At 39.2% G+C, this 17,414-nt stretch overlaps 1 protein-coding gene across 2 annotated transcripts in view; it reads right to left on the bottom strand.

The window, feature by feature from the left end:
* Positions 1-17,414, bottom strand: part of MST1 (macrophage stimulating 1) — a 155,371-nt gene that overhangs the window by 26,603 nt on the left and 111,354 nt on the right. For both annotated transcript variants that reach the window (XM_033926395.1, XM_033926396.1), the window contains exon 13: positions 1,806-1,914. In XM_033926395.1, the coding sequence (XP_033782286.1) occupies positions 1,806-1,914 (109 nt within the window). The remainder of the gene's footprint in view (positions 1-1,805; positions 1,915-17,414) is intronic.

The following is a 17,414-nucleotide window of genomic DNA, read 5'->3' as shown; positions in this document are numbered from 1 at the left end:
CTCTTGACCGGGGCCGCATGCGGCCCTCGGGCTGCAGGTTAGACACTCCTGTCCTAGAAGGTTTTAATTCCACATTACAACAACATCTTCCCTCCAAAATAATCCTCTATATAAATCTTTAATAGATTGTTATTGGATCATTCTCATTATTTAATTTTTATTCTTATTTTTAATTCTATATTTTAATCTTCCACTTTCTATTTTATATTCAAACAAAGCTACTTACCTGCTTTAAACCATTCCATGGAGTGCTTCTTCAGGGTTGTGGGCTTACTGCATGATATTTCTCGGTATTTGTTTCAATATGACCAATATGGTTTAAAGCAGATAAGTAGCTTTGTTTAAATAGAAAATAGAAAGTGGAAGATTAAAATATAGAAATAAAATAAGAATAAAAATTAAATAATGAGAATGATCCAGTGATGATAGTGACTCATGTGGTGTACACATGAAGAAGACCTGTTGGAGAGCCAGCTGAGGATCCGTCTTTTTTTTTTTTTTTTTTTCTGGAGCCATATGTGATTTAATGGGCCTGTCTCCCTACCTGCCAGGGCCTGTAGCAGCCAACTAATAGATGATTTTAATATGCCAGATGTTGACTGGAGTATTGCTATTAGGGGATTTCCTAGAAGGGGAGTGTGTGCTACAGTTACACTGCTGCATATGGGTGAGATTTGAAGTTCAGAAGGAAGTGTATCTCAAACTGTGTCCCAAGGAGCAACAGTGTGCCTCCTGAGATTCCAAGTGTGCCGCAGCACACTAAGGAGGAAGAGAGGCACCTGCCATCTGACGTCCCCACATGGTACAGCGCCAGCACTGCCCGATTCGCCAAAGGCCTGCATGTTTCCTCCTTCTCTATAGCGTCCTCCGGCTTCCCCCCTGGCCTCCCACTCTCACCTTTTAAAGCTAATTACAGCAGCCTGCAGAGGATCGCCAGTAGGTAAAATGATTTTATTTTCAATATAGTGATTGAAATGTGTCAGTTTTGAGAATTTATATCTGCTGCGTATATATGAAAAATGAATGGAAAAAAATTGCATTACAATTAGTAAAGGGGCAGGATCGGGGGGCAGAGCCTAGGTGGGCCTAGGGAGGTCTGTGGTTGGGGTACTCAGTTGATATGTTAGACTTAGGGGGTACTTAGCTTGAAGTAGTTGAGAAACACTGCTGTAGGCAATCAGCTGGCGCCAGTGCCTCTCCTTCGTTCCTGCCCTCTTCCCTGCTGGGCCCATCTGGAGGGCCTCTGCACATGCGCAGACGTCGATGTGATGGTCACGCATATGCGTGATGTCATCACAGCGACATCCGTGCACTTCTGGGTACCTCAAGCTGTGCCACTACCTTTAGTGGCCCCGGCTCAAGAAAGTTTGAGGGATACTGGGTTAGAACATGGTGAGACAAAAGGAATATCTCACTAAATTATATAAATGATTATCTAATACTCTGTAAAGAAAGTGTAAGAGATTCTTGCTGTTCTTTGGATGGTTATGATTCAGAAAGGCAAATAACTCAACTGTTGGTACTTTCTAGAAATGTATAGTGCAAATTCATATAGCCAGCCTTTGTTCACAGTCAAACCTGTTTTTTTAATGTTCCTATGAGGGAAGGGAAAGAACTCCTACCTGCCAATACCCTTCTTCTTTGGGTGGAGGCACCAGGTATTTATGGACTGCCAGAGCCTACCCTCCTCTCAGGTCAGCCCCACAAGGGAGCAACACCTAACTAAACCTTAGAACTTGCCTCTCACCCGAGGCTTCTCTCAAAGCAGATCACATAACATAACCCCATGCAAACCTCCCGCTTACCTATTACGGAGACTGACGGTCCAGGGTGAGTTCCCTGGGTGTCCTCCAACAATCCGTGCCTTACTGATGACTCGGTTGTCTCTCTTACCACATTCGTCAAATATTACCCCTGTGTAAAGCAGCAAAAAAGCACATGCAGATTGTGAAACATGGGCAGCAAAGGAAGAAGATACAGGAAAAGTCAGCATGAGGTATTAGAAAGCTACCTAGGTTACCTTTGTAGGCTTCCCCAACTTTCCTACCTTCCACTGGATGCTTCCTCCTATACTAACTCAGGTCTTCTACCACTCCAGAATCTCTATGAGATACAGCTCTTGAATACTGAGACTTTGATCCTGGGAATGCTCACTGTTTCTATAGCAGCCCCATATGCTTCTTTCCCAAACCCAAAGGAACTAGTGAAAAATCTGCACTATCCTTTGGCATGACGATTTCTTTCTTATTTTCAGCAGTAAAACCACCATTCTAAAAAGTAGTGCAGTCGACATGCAAATTAGTCAAATCAGAAATTGCTCCCAATATAAAAAGCTGTACTGAGTTTTGCTGCAGTTTTTCATTTCCCATCTAGCACTGAATCTCAACTCTAGCTCAGAGCTGGAATAAAGATTGTAGCACAGGAGCAAAAGGGTTATCTGAGGTGAAGTGCCTGTCTCCCCCTCTTGAAGGCCTGACCCCTCTTGAAGGCCTGTCTCCCCCCCTTGAAGGCCTGACCCCCCTTGAAGGCTTGTCTCCCCCCTCCTTGAAGGCTTGTCTCCCCCCCCTTAAGGCTTGTCTCCCCCCCTTAAGGCTTGTCTCCCCTCCTTAAGGCCTGTCTCCCCCCCCTTTGAAGGCTTGTGTCCCCCCCCTTTGAAGGCTTGTGTCCCCGCCTTGAAGGCTTGTCTCCCCCCCTCAAAACCTGCATTCCACCCCTGAAGGCCTGCTTGTCTCCCCCCTTGAAGGCCTGCCTGCCTGTCCCCTGAAGGCCTGTCCCACCCCCCACACCGAAGGACTGCTCACCCCATCCCCAGAAGGCCTGCGAGTTCCCCCTGGCTTCCCACTGGTGTCCATCTTCCCCCCTGACCTTCCTGCACCATTTACCTTTGAAGAGCAGCCTGCACAGAAGATCGCTGTGTTAGCGATGTTTGCAAACAGCTTCGGAGCTGTTTCCTCTGCCATGATCCGCCCCTCCTCTGACGTCAGAGGCAGGATCGCGGCGGAGGAAACAGCTCCGAAGCTGTTTGCAAACATCGCTAACACAGCGATCTTCTGTGCAGGCTGCTCTTCAAAGGTAAACCGTGTGGGGAACCGGACGCCGGGGGGGGGGGGAACTTGACAGCAGCACTTTGCAACTGACCCTCCCCCCTCACCCTCTAAAGCAGGTGCTGCTCCTGCTTTAGGGGGCGAGGGGGGGAGGGTCAGCTGAATCGGGAAGATGATTTTTTTTATTTTATTTTAAATCGATTCGAATCGATTCTCCTGAAGTGAATCGGTGAACCGATTCGAATCGTGAATCGGGCAGCACTAGCTCCCATCCACCATGCATTCCTCAGCGAGTGGACAAGGACATTCCTCAGCCAGCCAACCAGCATATGGCAAATCTGACATGAATCAGGGGTAAAATAGCCTGAGGAGTCCATATCGACTTTAATGAAAACTAAGGTGTTCTTGAGGCATATAGAGGCTTTTAAAAATGGATTTAAAAATCCAAGATAGCCACTGCAGCAGCATTTTGGGGAAGCTAAATAAAAGTCTTCAAAATATGGGGAATAGGTTTTTGGAGGTAGGGAACCTGAAAATGAATCCCCTCCAAACAGCAATTTAAGGACTCCCCCAATTTCCCCCATAGACAATAATGGGCAAAACTCACTGTGCCTGCTTTAGCTCACAGAAAGGCCGGAAAATGATGGAGACTTACTGCCTCAGACAAGCATTCAAAAATTCTCTAGATGTTTGTTTCTTCAGGCTGCCAGTCAGATTGTGTTAAGAGCCTTCAGACCCAGATCCCTACAGCTGCTTGAACATTTTTTTTTTTTTTTTGGGGGGGGGAGGGATTGCAGCCGGCAAACAATAAAGTCCCAGGAACTGACACGAATGCCAAACAGTCTGTGCTCCAGCAATGACCAGCCTATGTTATCTTATGATAGACAAGTCGATGAAGCCGTCTGCGGCGAAAAGGGCGAACAGAATGCTAGGAATGATAAAGAAGGGGATCACGAACAGATCGGAGAAGGTTATCATGCGGCTGTACCAGACCATGGTGCGTCCTCACCTAGAGTACTGCGTACAGCACTGGTCGCTGTACATGAAGAAAGACACAGTATTACTCGAGAGGGTCCAGAGAAGGGTGACTAAGATGGTTAAGGGGTTGGAGGAGCTGCCGTACAGCGAAAGATTAGAGAAACTGGGCCTCTTCTCCCTCGAACAGAGGAGATTGAGAGGGGACATGATCGAAACATTCAAGGTACTGAAGGGAATAGACTTAGTAGATAAGGACAGGTTGTTCACCCTCTCCAAGGGAGGGAGAACGAGAGGGCACTCTTTAAAGTTGAAAGGGGATAGATTCTGTACAAAAGTAAGGAAGTTCTTCTTCACCCAGAGAGTGGTGGAAAACTGGAATGCTCTCCCGGAGGCTGTCATAGGGGAAAACGCCTTCCAGGGATTCAAGACTAAGTTAGACAAGTTCCTACTGAACAAGAACGTGCGCTTGTAGGGCTAGTCTCGGTTAGGGTGCTGGTCTTTGACCAAGAGGGCCGCCGCGTGAGCGGACAGCAGGGCATGATGGACCACTGGTCTGACCCAGTAGCGGCAATTCTTATGTTCTTATGTATGTAGCACATTATCTGCAGAGAATTTTATAGATTGTATATAATAAAACCCTAGCCGCACATGCGCACTCTTACCTGCGTGATCTGTAATCCGTAGGACCGTGGCCGGCAGGAGTGCGCATGCGCGCATACATCGCTCCCTCTCTCTGTGAATGGCCAGCAGCACTGGCCAGCAGCACTGGATTCCCTTCTCTCCACCTCTCAAGCTGCGGTATCGGCTCCTCTCACGAGCCTGCACCAGCGTCGGAGAAGGCTTCCAACGCTGGCGGGGATCATGAGAGGAGCCGCCGGCAGCACTTTTAAACTTAAAAAAAAACCTTCGGCCGCAGCAGGCCAGCCCGCGGGAAGGGAAGGGGGGGCCGAAAAAGAACAGGACTCCAGCTACAGGAATGCAAGGGAAGAGAAGATCGCGTTAAGAGAAGGGAGAGGCCAAACGGAGCAGGACAGCTCGCAGTAAGAGAAAGGAATGGGGGGTGGGGGAAATGCTGCTACTGCTTCACAGGGACCTGGAGGGGAAGGGAAATACCGCTGCTGCTTCTGTAAAGGAAAGTGGGGGGGGGAGGAGGGAAATGCTGTTGCTGCTGCACAGGGAAATGGGGTGAACATGCTGCTGCTCAGGGAAAAGGAGGGAAATAATGACAGACAGACAGCGGGAGGGAGGGAGACAGAAAGAAAGGAAGAAAGACACAGGGGCAGGGATAGAGACAGAAAGACAGACAGACATACATATATTCTAGCACATACATATATTCTAGGCACGGGCTTAATGTAACGGGCTTAATGACTACCGTATTTTCGCGGATATAACGCGCGCGTTATACGTGATTTTACGTACCGCGCATACCCCTCGCGCGGTATATGCCTGAGCGCGGTATACAAAAGTTTTTGTACATATCATCGTGATTTCTGCGCGCTATACCCCTGTGCGCGTTTTACAATGGTGCGCGTTATATCCGCGAAAATACGGTAGTTATAAATAAATGCATTAGAGCACAAATCTGACACTTAATAAAAACCAGACAGTTGACAATCCTAAACTATTGAGTCCTGAGCACATCTAGAAAGACACCCTAAGGTCTATGCCTGGGTTGCCTAATCTGGTTCTGGTTTTATTAGGACCCATGTGGGTCACCCCCAATTTTTTTTTTTTTTTTTAAGGAATAGAGGGTTTCAGGGCTCAATTGAGCTACAAGGGATTAAATTTATGGAGCCTCCTTATGAAAGCCCATCTCCATTCAGTATTTAAAATAACCCTACTGTAGAAAATAGCAGCAGATTGCCACATCTAATATGGTAATATGCTGCTATTTTGCTTCTTTTTCTGTCGTAAGAATATTAAAATTGCTATCCTGGGTCAGGCCATAGACCATGTAGCCCAGCATTCTGTTTCCAACAGTGGCCAATCCAGGTCAGCAAGACTCCACGGGGTTCTTATCCTTAACTCCACGGGGTTCTTATCCTTAACTCCACGGGGTTCTTATCCTTAACTCCACGGGGTTCTTATCCTTAATTAGTGGTAAGCACTAGCATGCACTTACTACACATTAAAAAAGCTTACCACAGGAAGTGCGCTGGCATCCCATGGTAAATTTGCCACATGCTAAAATATTTATTTAATTTTCCTCTAAGGGAGCATTTTAGAGGGTAGAGAGTGGGCTTGACAGCACTAATCAGTTAGTACATGAGGCATTGCTGCGTGCTAATTAATTATCAGGTAAGCTACAAAATAGGTCACCTTAGGGGCTCGGGTGGTAATTTTTTCATGTCTGCACACTAATGGCAAAATTAGCATGTAGCCATTAATTTGGAAAATGTGCCGTTTTCCAACCTTAATGCTCAGGAAAGATGCATGTAAGGGGCATGCCAAACAACTTTTGCTACAGCTTTACATGTTACAAATCGCTAGGTCTACCTTAATAATGGTTTGTGGACTTTTCTTCCAGAAATATGTCCAAAGCTATAAAATTAGCTACGCTACCTGCTTTTACCACATCATCTGGCAACAAGTTCCAGAATTTGTTTTCTCTGATTTGTTTTAAATGTTGTACTTAGTAACTTCATGGCTTGGTCCCTGCTGTTTTCTTTTTTTTATTTTTTTTAAATTTTTATTTATTAAATTTTCAATTTTTACAATAATTGAATCTCAAGTAATATAATTAATTACTATATATTATTGTATCTATCATTAATACAACTTATTTTATATACAGTATATATTATGAATTATATATAATCAAAAATTATAAATCCCTCCCCATTATACAATTAATGATTCTAAAAATTATGCATATCCCACCCCATTCCTATATAAGTACTGCAATTGTGCTAAGAAGTCTAATCATTAGAATAATTAGTCAATGGTTGCCAAATTTTTTTGAAATTATGAAGATTCCCATGTTGTAATGCTAATACTTTTTCCATTTTGTAGATATGGCAGACAGAGTTCCACCAGAACGTATAATTTAATTTGGTATAGTCTTTCCAATTTTGAGTGATTTGTTGCATGGCAACTCCTGTCAATATTAATAGCAGCTTATTATTGTTTACTGAGATCGGACTCTGAGTTCTCATTGCAGTGCCAAATAATACGGTGTCATATGAGAGTCCTACATGATTTTCTAGTAATTTGTTAATTTGGGGCCAAATCAGATTCCAAAAGGCATTTACACAGGGACAAAAAAAAATTAAGTGATCTAACGTCCCTATTTCTATTTTACAATGCCAGCATCTATTGGATCTAGTATTATCTATTTTTTGCAGGCGCGTAGGGGTCCATAACACTCTATGTAATAAAAACATCCATGTTTGACTCATAGATGCTGACTTTGTAGATCTTAGTCTCCAGGACCAAAATCGTGGCCATTGAGATGCAGAAATTGTCTGTCCAATCTCAATACTCCAAATATCCCTAAGACCAGTTTTCTTCTTTTTATTTAAAAATCCATATATCAATTTGTACCATTTTGCGGCTTGGTGTCCCAAGAAATCCGCCTGGAAACATAAAACCGGCAGACTATATTGAGTATTAAGATTTTTCCATTCAGAGAACCCTATCTGAATGGCCTGCTTCAATTGCATCCATTTAAAGTATTGTGATTTATTTAAGCCAAATTTATTTTGCAATTGTGAAAAACTAAGCAGTGAACCGTCTGAAATGACATCATTTAATGTTCGTATTCCTGCACTTATCCATTGTTTCCAGACGATCTTAAATCCGCCAATTTTGATCTTGGAGTTTACCCAAATAGATTGATTTAGTGATTTACTAATTGGATCTGGTGATAGGTTATTAATATATCTTAATGTTTTCCAAGTGTCTATTAAAATTCTGTTATCTTTGTATTTTCTAGGCATTGTTATACTAATTAAATGATCTAAATGTAATGGGAACAGGAGCCGCCATTCTAAATATAGCCAATCTGGTACATTCTCCATGAGATCTGGGAGGATCCAATACATACCCTGTCTTAGAATATAGGCTTGATGGTACCTATAAAAATTTGGAAAATTTACCCCTCCCTCCACAATTGGTCTTTGTAAAGATACTAAAGCTATTCTGGGTCTTTTCCCAAACCAAACAAATTTTGTAATAATATTGTTTAATTTTTTATAAAAGGACCCCTGAAAAAATATTGGTATCATACTCATTTGATAACAAACCACAGGCAATATCATCATTTTAATTGTTTGAACTCTTCCCCACCATGAAAGATGTAAAGGATTCCATTGTTCACACATTTCTGTAATTTTTTTCAATAAAAGTTTTTCATTTTCTTTGACTGTATTATCAATTGTATTTTTAATCATAATTCCTAAATATTTTAAACCTTCCTCTTTCCAAATAAATGAATATGAATCAAATAATCCTTTGGTACAATGAACATTAATAGGAAGAATTTCTGATTTACTCCAATTAATTTTATATCCAGAAAATTTTCCAAATTCCTCTAGAAGATTAAGTAAACATGGAATAGTATTCCCCGGTTCTCTTAAATATAATAAAATATCATCTGCATATGCAGAAAATTTATATTCCCAGTTAGAAAATGGGATTCCTTTTATCTCCTTAGTTTGATTAATTGCAATTAACAAGGGTTCTAAAACAATATCAAAAAGTAAGGGGGACAAAGGACATCCCTGTCTAACTCCCCTTTGCAAGTTAAATCTATCTGATAAATTGTTATTTATATATAATCTTGCACCAGGAGAGCTATACAAAGTTTGAATCATTTTAATAAAGCCGGGACCTAATCCAAACCATTCTAGAGCTTGATACATAAATTTCCATTCTACTCTATCAAATGCTTTTTCTGCATCTAAAGATACCATAAATGCAGGGTCATTTATAGTTTTTGCTAAGTTTAAAGAATGAAATGCTAATCTAGTGTTGTGTGATGAATGTCTTTTAGCAATAAATCCTGTTTGATGCACATCAATAATGAAAGGAAGAGCTTTTGCTAATCTTATTGCTAGTACTTTAGAAATTAATTTACCATCTACATTTAATAAAGAAATAGGCCTGTAATTTGAAACCAGAGTAGGATCTTTGTTTGGTTTTCGTAAGACAATAATTAGTGAGTCAGCCATAGTACCTGATATATTTCCATTATTCATTTGATACTGATACAATTTTAATAGATATGGTAAAATAATGTTTTGAAATGATTTATAAAATTCAACCGTATAACCATCACCACCCGGAGCGGATCCAACTCTAAGAGACTTCAATGCTGATTCTATTTCTTTTAAAGATATAGGTTCTTCTAAACTTCTTTTTATATGATCTGGAACATTTGGTCCAATAAATGAATTTAAAAAATTAAGTCCATCTGGTTCTTTATTTTCATAAGATTCAGAAGAATATAAATCTTTATAAAAATCAAGAAACTGTATTAAAATGTCTTTATTGTTAGTGTGTGTATTACCTTGTATATCTTTTATTGCAATAATCTTGGATTTTCTTTTTTTTGCTTTAAGAAAATTTGCTAATAATTTTCCAGCTTTATTTGAATTTCCATAAAATTGAACTTGTCTATTAAATAAATCTTTCCTCACAAATTGAGAAGATATCTCGTTATATTTAACTTTTAGTTTTAATAAATCTTGTAATGTATTATTTTCCCATTTTTCAATTAATTTATTTTCTAATAATTTAATTTGTTTTCCTAATTCAAGAAACTGTTTTTTATGTTGTTTATTAATATATGCTGAATATGAAATAATATTCCCTCTCATTGTTGCTTTAAAAGCGTCCCATAAAATCTCAGCATTAATATTATCTGAATCATTAATTTGAAAAAATTCTTGTATTTTTAATTTAAATTCTTCTAGAAAATTTGAATCTGCTAAAAAGGTATTATTAAATCTCCAAATTGAATTGAAATGTTCAATATCATAATTTTGAAGATTAATCCACACACCAGCATGATCCAAAATTATAATAGGATCTATTACTGCTTTTAACACTCGCTGCGCTAGGTTATTAGAAACAAATATATAATCAATTCGTGAAAAGGATTTGTGGACCTGAGAACAAAAAGAAAATTCCTAATCATTAAAATGAAGAATACGCCATATATCTACTAAATCACAAGATTGAATCAAATTATCTAAGCCTAATGATTTCATAATTCTACTTGGCTTTTTATCCAAAATTGGATCCATTACAGCATTGAAATCCCCTGCTACTATTAAATTAGATGTAGCCAGTGGTAAAAGTAATTGTTGAATTTGTTTGAAAAACTCCATTTGATTCGTATTAGGAGCATATAAATTGAATAAATCCATGGTTGTATTTCCCAGATCCATTTTGACATGCACCCATCTACCTAAGGGGTCATAATTTATTAATTTGAAATTCGCATTACATTTTTTGTTTATCAGAACAGCCACTCCAGCTTTTTTCTTTAAAGCCGGTGCAAATAAACAATTAGAAATCCAACCCCCAGATAATTTTTTAGATTCAATTTCAGAAAGATGCGTCTCTTGAATGAAGTAGATGTCCGCATTTTGATTTTTAAGGAACGATAATATTTTCTTCTTCTTAATAGGATGATTTAAACCATTGACATTCATAGAATAAATTTTTATATCCATCTTATTTATCATTAAATTTTAACCAATATTCTATGATAATATACATGATTAGATCTTAGCACAATTAATATATATTGATCCCCATTCCCACCCTCTATTTTCCCTCCCCACCCTCCCACTATCAATGTTTGACCTGGAACACACATTGGTCAAGCAAAACCTAAATCCCCTCCCCCAGGCAACTAATCAATCATAAATTATTTTAAAAATAACTTCTAATTCAATACATTCCATATTTCTTTACCCACCCTATTATTCATTTAAACCTTCATACAATAAATTAAATATATTTCAAATATAGCTCTAATTCCATATATCAAATTTTCATATATATAAATTAGATATATCTATTCCTATAAAGATAATAGTAAATATTTTAAATAAATTCATTTTATATCAAAAAGATTTTATAATTAATATCTATATTATAATAGTTTCCCACTCATTTAACCTATTCCAAAAAATTTTTTCCATTAATATTAGCAGTATTAAATATAGATGCAATACTTCATATCAATTATAATTGGATAAATCATATTAATATTTTCAAGTCTTAGATATAACTAATATATTATCCCTACAATAAATTCAATATATTTCAAATATATCTCTAATTCCATATATCAAATTTTAATAAAATCATTTTAAACATTTTTTAAATATCATCATTTATAGTAAGCTAATATGTATAGGTAATTAAATAAAATATATATTTATATCAAAAAGATTATATAATTAATATCTATGTTATAATAATTCCCATTCAATTAATCAATTCCAAATTTTTTTTTCCAATTAATATTAGCAGTATTACCGTAAATATGGATGCAATAATTTTATAAATAGTATTGATTTCTATTATAATATAATTTTATCATAACATCCAATATATTAATAATAATTGAATCAAAAATTATAAAATGTTTTTTTTTTTTTTTTTGATGGAATGAAATAAATAATTAATTTAAATCATAACATCCAATATATTATAATAATATTTGAATCAAAGATTGTCAACATTTTAAAAATAATTTATTCTGATAGTAATCATTGTCTTCTTCTTTCTTTTTAACCATCTTCTTTTTTCTTATTTTATCTTGCATTTTCTATATCCTATCTTCAGATGAAACTTTCATTTTATTCTGATTTTATGTAGACATTGGTTCCTCTTCTTTTTTTCCCTTTTTGTTTCCATCTACTTATTCTGTTTTATCATGTAGACATTGGTTCTTCTTGTGTCAAAAATTCTTTCAGTTTTGCTGGGTCTTGAAAATACATAGATTTATTCCCAGTAGAAATTCTCATTGTAGACGGATAATATAGACCATATATGTATCCCTTTTCTTTTAATTGTTGTCTGAATGTGAGGAATTGTTTCCTTATATTTGCAGTATATTTAGCAAAGTCAGGAACCAAAATCAATTTAGATCATTTATAGTTTTTATTTGCTTTTGCCACTTTTAAGATCTCAAATGCTTGTTGGTATCTTAATACTTTGAAGATCAGAGGTCTAGGAGCTGCCTGGTTTGTTGGTTTTCTTGTGGGGATTCTGTGGGCACGTTCTATCTCTAACGGCCATTTAGAATTTAGCTGCAGCAGTTTAGGCAAAAGATTTTCCAAAAACTGTATAGGGTTCTCTCCTTCAAGATTTTCAGCTAAACCAAGGATTCTAATATTCTTTCTTTTTCCTCGATTCTCCATATCAATTAGTTGATTTTTTAAAGCTGTAACATCTTTCTTTTCCTCTTCACACTTTTGTGTGAAAGTTTCCAACTGCCAGATTCTTTCCTCTATCACAGACATTCTCTGCCTGTCAGTTTGGATCTCCTGTTTCAGATTGATCAGCTCCTCCTTAACTTCTGATATTTTGTTGGCATTATCAGTCAACATTATTTTGATTTTAAATAATTCCGCCATGATGTCCGATTTTTCATTAAGTTCCTCAGCTTCCAGCGGAATTGGTACACTTGACGGCGACACGGGAGTGACCTTCGACCTTTTCGCTGAAACTCCCGATGTACATGGTTTTTCATTCTTTCCTTGTCTTATCGCCGCCATCTCCGACGTTGATTTTTATTATTTTCAGATCGGGTGAGCAGAGTAAACAGTTTATTTTTATGCAGTTTGTTGCCTGGGACCAAGGAGCGCCGCGGTTAAGCTGCCATATCGTGCGCGCTCCAAGCCACGCCCATGGTCCCTGCTGTTTTCATTATTAATGCTATTTCCATCCCTACTGTCGGTGAAGTGTGCGATTTAGGAGTCTTTGTACTTTTAGAAAGAGTCAACAAATGATTTATATTTGTGGTTTTATAGTCATCTATATTATCTCCCCTCAGCCTTCTATTTTCCAAGCCAAAGAGCCCTAAAGGTTTTTTATATCCTTTCCTTATAAGTCATTCCAACCCCTTAATCTTTTTGGATGCCCTTTTCTAACTGAGCTATATCTTTTTGGGGATAAGACACCAGAGAAGAGCAACTAAAATGGTTAAGGGGCTGGAGGAGTTGCCGTACAGTGAAACATTAGAGAAACTGGGCCTCTTCTCCCTCGAACAGAGGAGATTGAGAGGGGACATGATTGAAACATTCAAGGTACTGAAGGGAATAGACTTAGTAGATAAGGACAGGTTGTTCACCCTCTCCAAGGTAGGGAGAATGAGAAGGAACTCTCTATAGTTGAAAGGGGATAGATTCCATACAAACGTAAGGAAGTTCTTCTTCACCCAGAGAGTGGTAGAAATCTGGAATGCTCTTCCGGAGTCTGTCATAGGGGTAAACACCCTCCAGGGATTCAAGACAAAGTTAGACAAGTTCCTGCTGAACCAAGAGCAAGTTAAAATGCTTTCTTTTTAAAGATGCATTTGACAACTAGAAAATTTGATTAGATGCATCAACTGAAGCTTAGTTCTTAATTTCCTTGAAGCTCACTGCTTTTCCCTTGCCTATTGTTTTTTCCCTTTACTCGTCTTATTCACTATCATTAACTTGGATTTCTTTCCCCATTTTTTCCTTTTGTATCATATGTTTTGTCAAGTCAGTTGTATTTATCTGATTTTCCCTTGATACCTGTAATTTATTATTTTACTGTTTTGTACATCGCTTAGAATTTTGAATAAGCGATTAATCAAATCCATAATAAACTTGAAACTTGAACGTACGCAGGTAGGGCTAGTCTCAGTTAGGGCACTGGTCTTTGACCAAAGGGCCGCTGCGTGAGCGGACTGCTGGGCACGATGGACCACTGGTCTGACCCAGCAGTGGCAATTCTTATGTTCTTATGTAGAATTACATGAAATACTCAAGGTGTGCAGACATAGTAACATAGTAGATGATGGCAGATAAAGACCCGAAATGGTCCATCCAGTCTGTCCAACCTGATTCAATTTTTTAAAATTTTAAATTTTTTTCTTCTTAGCTATTTCTGGGCAAGAATCCAAAGCTCTACCTAGTACTGTGTTTGGGTTCCAACTGCTGAAGTCTTCGTCAAAGCTCACTCCAGCCCATCTACAACCTCCCACCCATTGAAGCCCTCCCCAGCCCATCCTTAACCAAAAGGCCATAACAGACACAGATCGTGCAAGTCTGCCCAGTACTGGCCTTAGTTCAATATTTAATATTATTTTCTGATTCTAAATCTTCTGTGTTCATCCCACACTTCTTTGAACTCCGTCACCGATTTCTTCTCCACCACTTCCCTCGGGAGCGCATTCCAGGCATCCACCACCCTCTCCGTAAAGTAAAATTTCCTAACATTGCTCTTGAATCTACCACCCCTCAACCTCAAATTATGACCTCTGGTTTAACCATTTTTTCTTTTTCTGGTAAAGATTTTGTTCTACGTTAATACCTTTCAAGTATTTGAACATCTGAGTCATATCTCCCCTGTCCCTCCTTTCGTCTAAGGTAAACATATTCAGGGCTTCCAGTCTCTCCTCATACATCTTCTGGCGCAAGCCTCCTATCATTTTCGTCGCCTTCCTCTGGACCACATCCTTCGCCAGATACAGTCTCCAAAACCGAACACAATACTCCAAGTGGAGCCTCACCAACGACCTGTACAGGGGCATCAACACCTTCCTTCTACTGGCTACGCCTCTCTTTATACAGCCCTGCATCCTTCTGGCAGCAGCCACAGCCTTCTCACACACTTTAGTTTGTTATGGTTTTTTTTAATTTTATTCACTATTCTTTTCCTAACATTTTGTTAGCTTTTTTTGGCTGCTGACACACTCTGGACAGAAGGTAACACCTAGATTTTTTTCTTGGATGCTGACCTCTAAGGTAGGCCCTAACATCAAGTAGCTATGATTAGGATTATTTATCCCAATGTACATCACTTTGCATTTGTCCACATTAAATTTCATCTGCCATTTGGATACCAATTTCCTAAGGTCTTCCTACAGTTTTTCACAGTCTACATGGCCCAGTTTCTCTATACGGTGCCAATATCAGCAGCTGCTAATGTGTCACGCGATGGTGCTGTATAGAGAATCGCACCTCCAGGAAGGATAAGCGCCGGAAACGTAGGTTAGGGTTTTCCAGGCCTTCCTTTCCAGTGCCTATCTTTGTCATGAAGGTGCACTTCATAGGCGCTTTAGACCACTTAATGTCACTTTCAGTGTTAGCAATGCCCACAGTGGTGTTAGATGGCCTAAAGCGCCTACGGAGGCCCAATTCTAGTGCCGATATTTTAGGCGCCTTGAAACTCAGTTAAAAATGGCATTTATACTGCATTATTTTACTGAGCTTGTGCGCCTTCTAGTGTCTAAAAAAAATCAGCGCTGATTATAGAATCCGGGTCCATGTGTTTTAACAACTTTGAATAGTTTTGTGTCGTATACAATTTTAATCACCTCACCCACTGTTTCTATTTCTAAATCATTTCAAAATATATTAAATAGCACTGATCCCAGTATGGATCCCTGAGGCACTCCTCTATTCACCCTACTCCACTGAGAAAAATGGCCATGTAACCCTACTCTTTGTTCCTAATCCCCAATAGAACATTGCCTCCTATCCCATGGCTTTTTAATTTTTTCAGAAGTCTCTCATTAGGGATTTTGTCAAAAGCTTTCTAAAAATCTAGTTCCACTACATCAATTGGCTTGCCTTTATCCACATGTTCAAAGAAATGAAGCAAGACTTCCCTTGGCTGAATCTATGTAAACTCTGTTTCATTAAACCATGTTTGTCTCAAGTGTTCAATAGTTTTATTCTTTATAATAGTTTCCACTATTTTACCCAGTACTGATGCCAGTCTTACCAGTCTGTTATTTCCTCAATCACCCCTGGAACCCTTTTTATAAAATCGGTGTTACATTTGCCATCTTCCAATCTTCAAGTACTACAGACAATTTTAATGGCAGATTACAAGCCACTAACAGAAGATCAGCAATTTCATATTCAATTTCTTTCAGTACTCTAGAGTGTATACCATCCAGTCCAGTCAAGTTGGCTCAGTACATGTTCCACATTCACTAAGGGCCTCTTCTATCAAACTGCGCTAGCAGTTTGTAGTGCGGTGAGCTGCGCTGAATGGCCCGTGCTGCTCATAGGAACTGTCATGACTGTCATAGGAACTCTAAGAGCGTCGGGAGCAGCGCAGGCCATTCAGCGCGGCTCTCTGCTAAAAACTGCTAGCGCAGTTTGATAGAAGAAGCCCTAAGATTTCTTTCAATTCCTCTGTAGAGAGAATTGAAAGGGCACTCGCTAAAGTTAAAAGGGGATAGATTCCGTACAAATGTAAGGAAGTTCATCTTCACCCAAAGAGTTAGCACAGTCCCTGGATAGCACAGTTACTTACCGTAACAGGTGTTATCCAGGGACAGCAGGCAGATATTCTTGACTGATGGGTGACGGCACTGACGGAGCCCCGGTACGGACAATTTTAGAGTGATTGCACTCTAAGAACTTAGAAAGTTTTAGCTAAGCCGCACCGCGCGAGTGCCTTCCCGCCCGACGAAGGCGCGCGGTCCCCAGTTAGTATAAGCCAGCTAAGAAGCCAACCCGGGGGAGGTGGGAGGGACGCAAGAATATCTGCCTGCTGTCCCTGGATAACACCTGTTACGGTAAGTAACTGTGCTTTATCCCAGGACAAGCAGGCAGCATATTCTTGACTGATGGGTCCAAGCTAACAAAAAGAGGGATGGAGGGAAGGTTGGCCATTAGGAAATTATTTTGTAAACAGATTATTTTGTAAAACAGATTGGCCGAAGTGTCCATCCCGTCTGGAGAATGCATCCAGACAATAGTGAGATGTAAAAGTATGAACTGAGGACCAAGTAGCAGCCTTGCAGATTTCCTCAATGGAAGTGGAACGGTGGAAAGCTACAGATACTGCCATAGCTCTAACCTTGTGGCCCGTGACAGAACCTTCCAGTGTCAGGCCCGACTGAGCATAACAGAATGAAACGCAAGCAGCAAGCCAATTGGATAGAGTGCGTTTAGATACAGGATGACCCAACTTGTTAGGATCAAAGGACAAAAACAGTTGAGGAGATGATCTGTGAGATTTAGTGCATTCAAGATAGTAAGCCAAAGCACGTTTACAGTCCAAGGTATGCAAAGCCTGTTTACCTGGATGAGAATGAGGCTTCGGAAAAAATACAGGTAGGACTATGGGACTGATTAAGATGAAAGTCAGACACAACCTTAGGGAGAAACTTTGGATGTGTACGGAAAACCACCTTATCATGGTGAAAAACAGTGAAAG

This window comes from Geotrypetes seraphini, chromosome 17 (assembly GCF_902459505.1).
Source record: "Geotrypetes seraphini chromosome 17, aGeoSer1.1, whole genome shotgun sequence".
In the NCBI taxonomy this organism is placed as follows: Eukaryota; Metazoa; Chordata; class Amphibia; order Gymnophiona; family Dermophiidae; genus Geotrypetes; species Geotrypetes seraphini.
The sequence above is the reverse complement of the archived record's forward strand: the minus strand, read 5'-3'. Positions and strand labels throughout refer to the sequence as shown.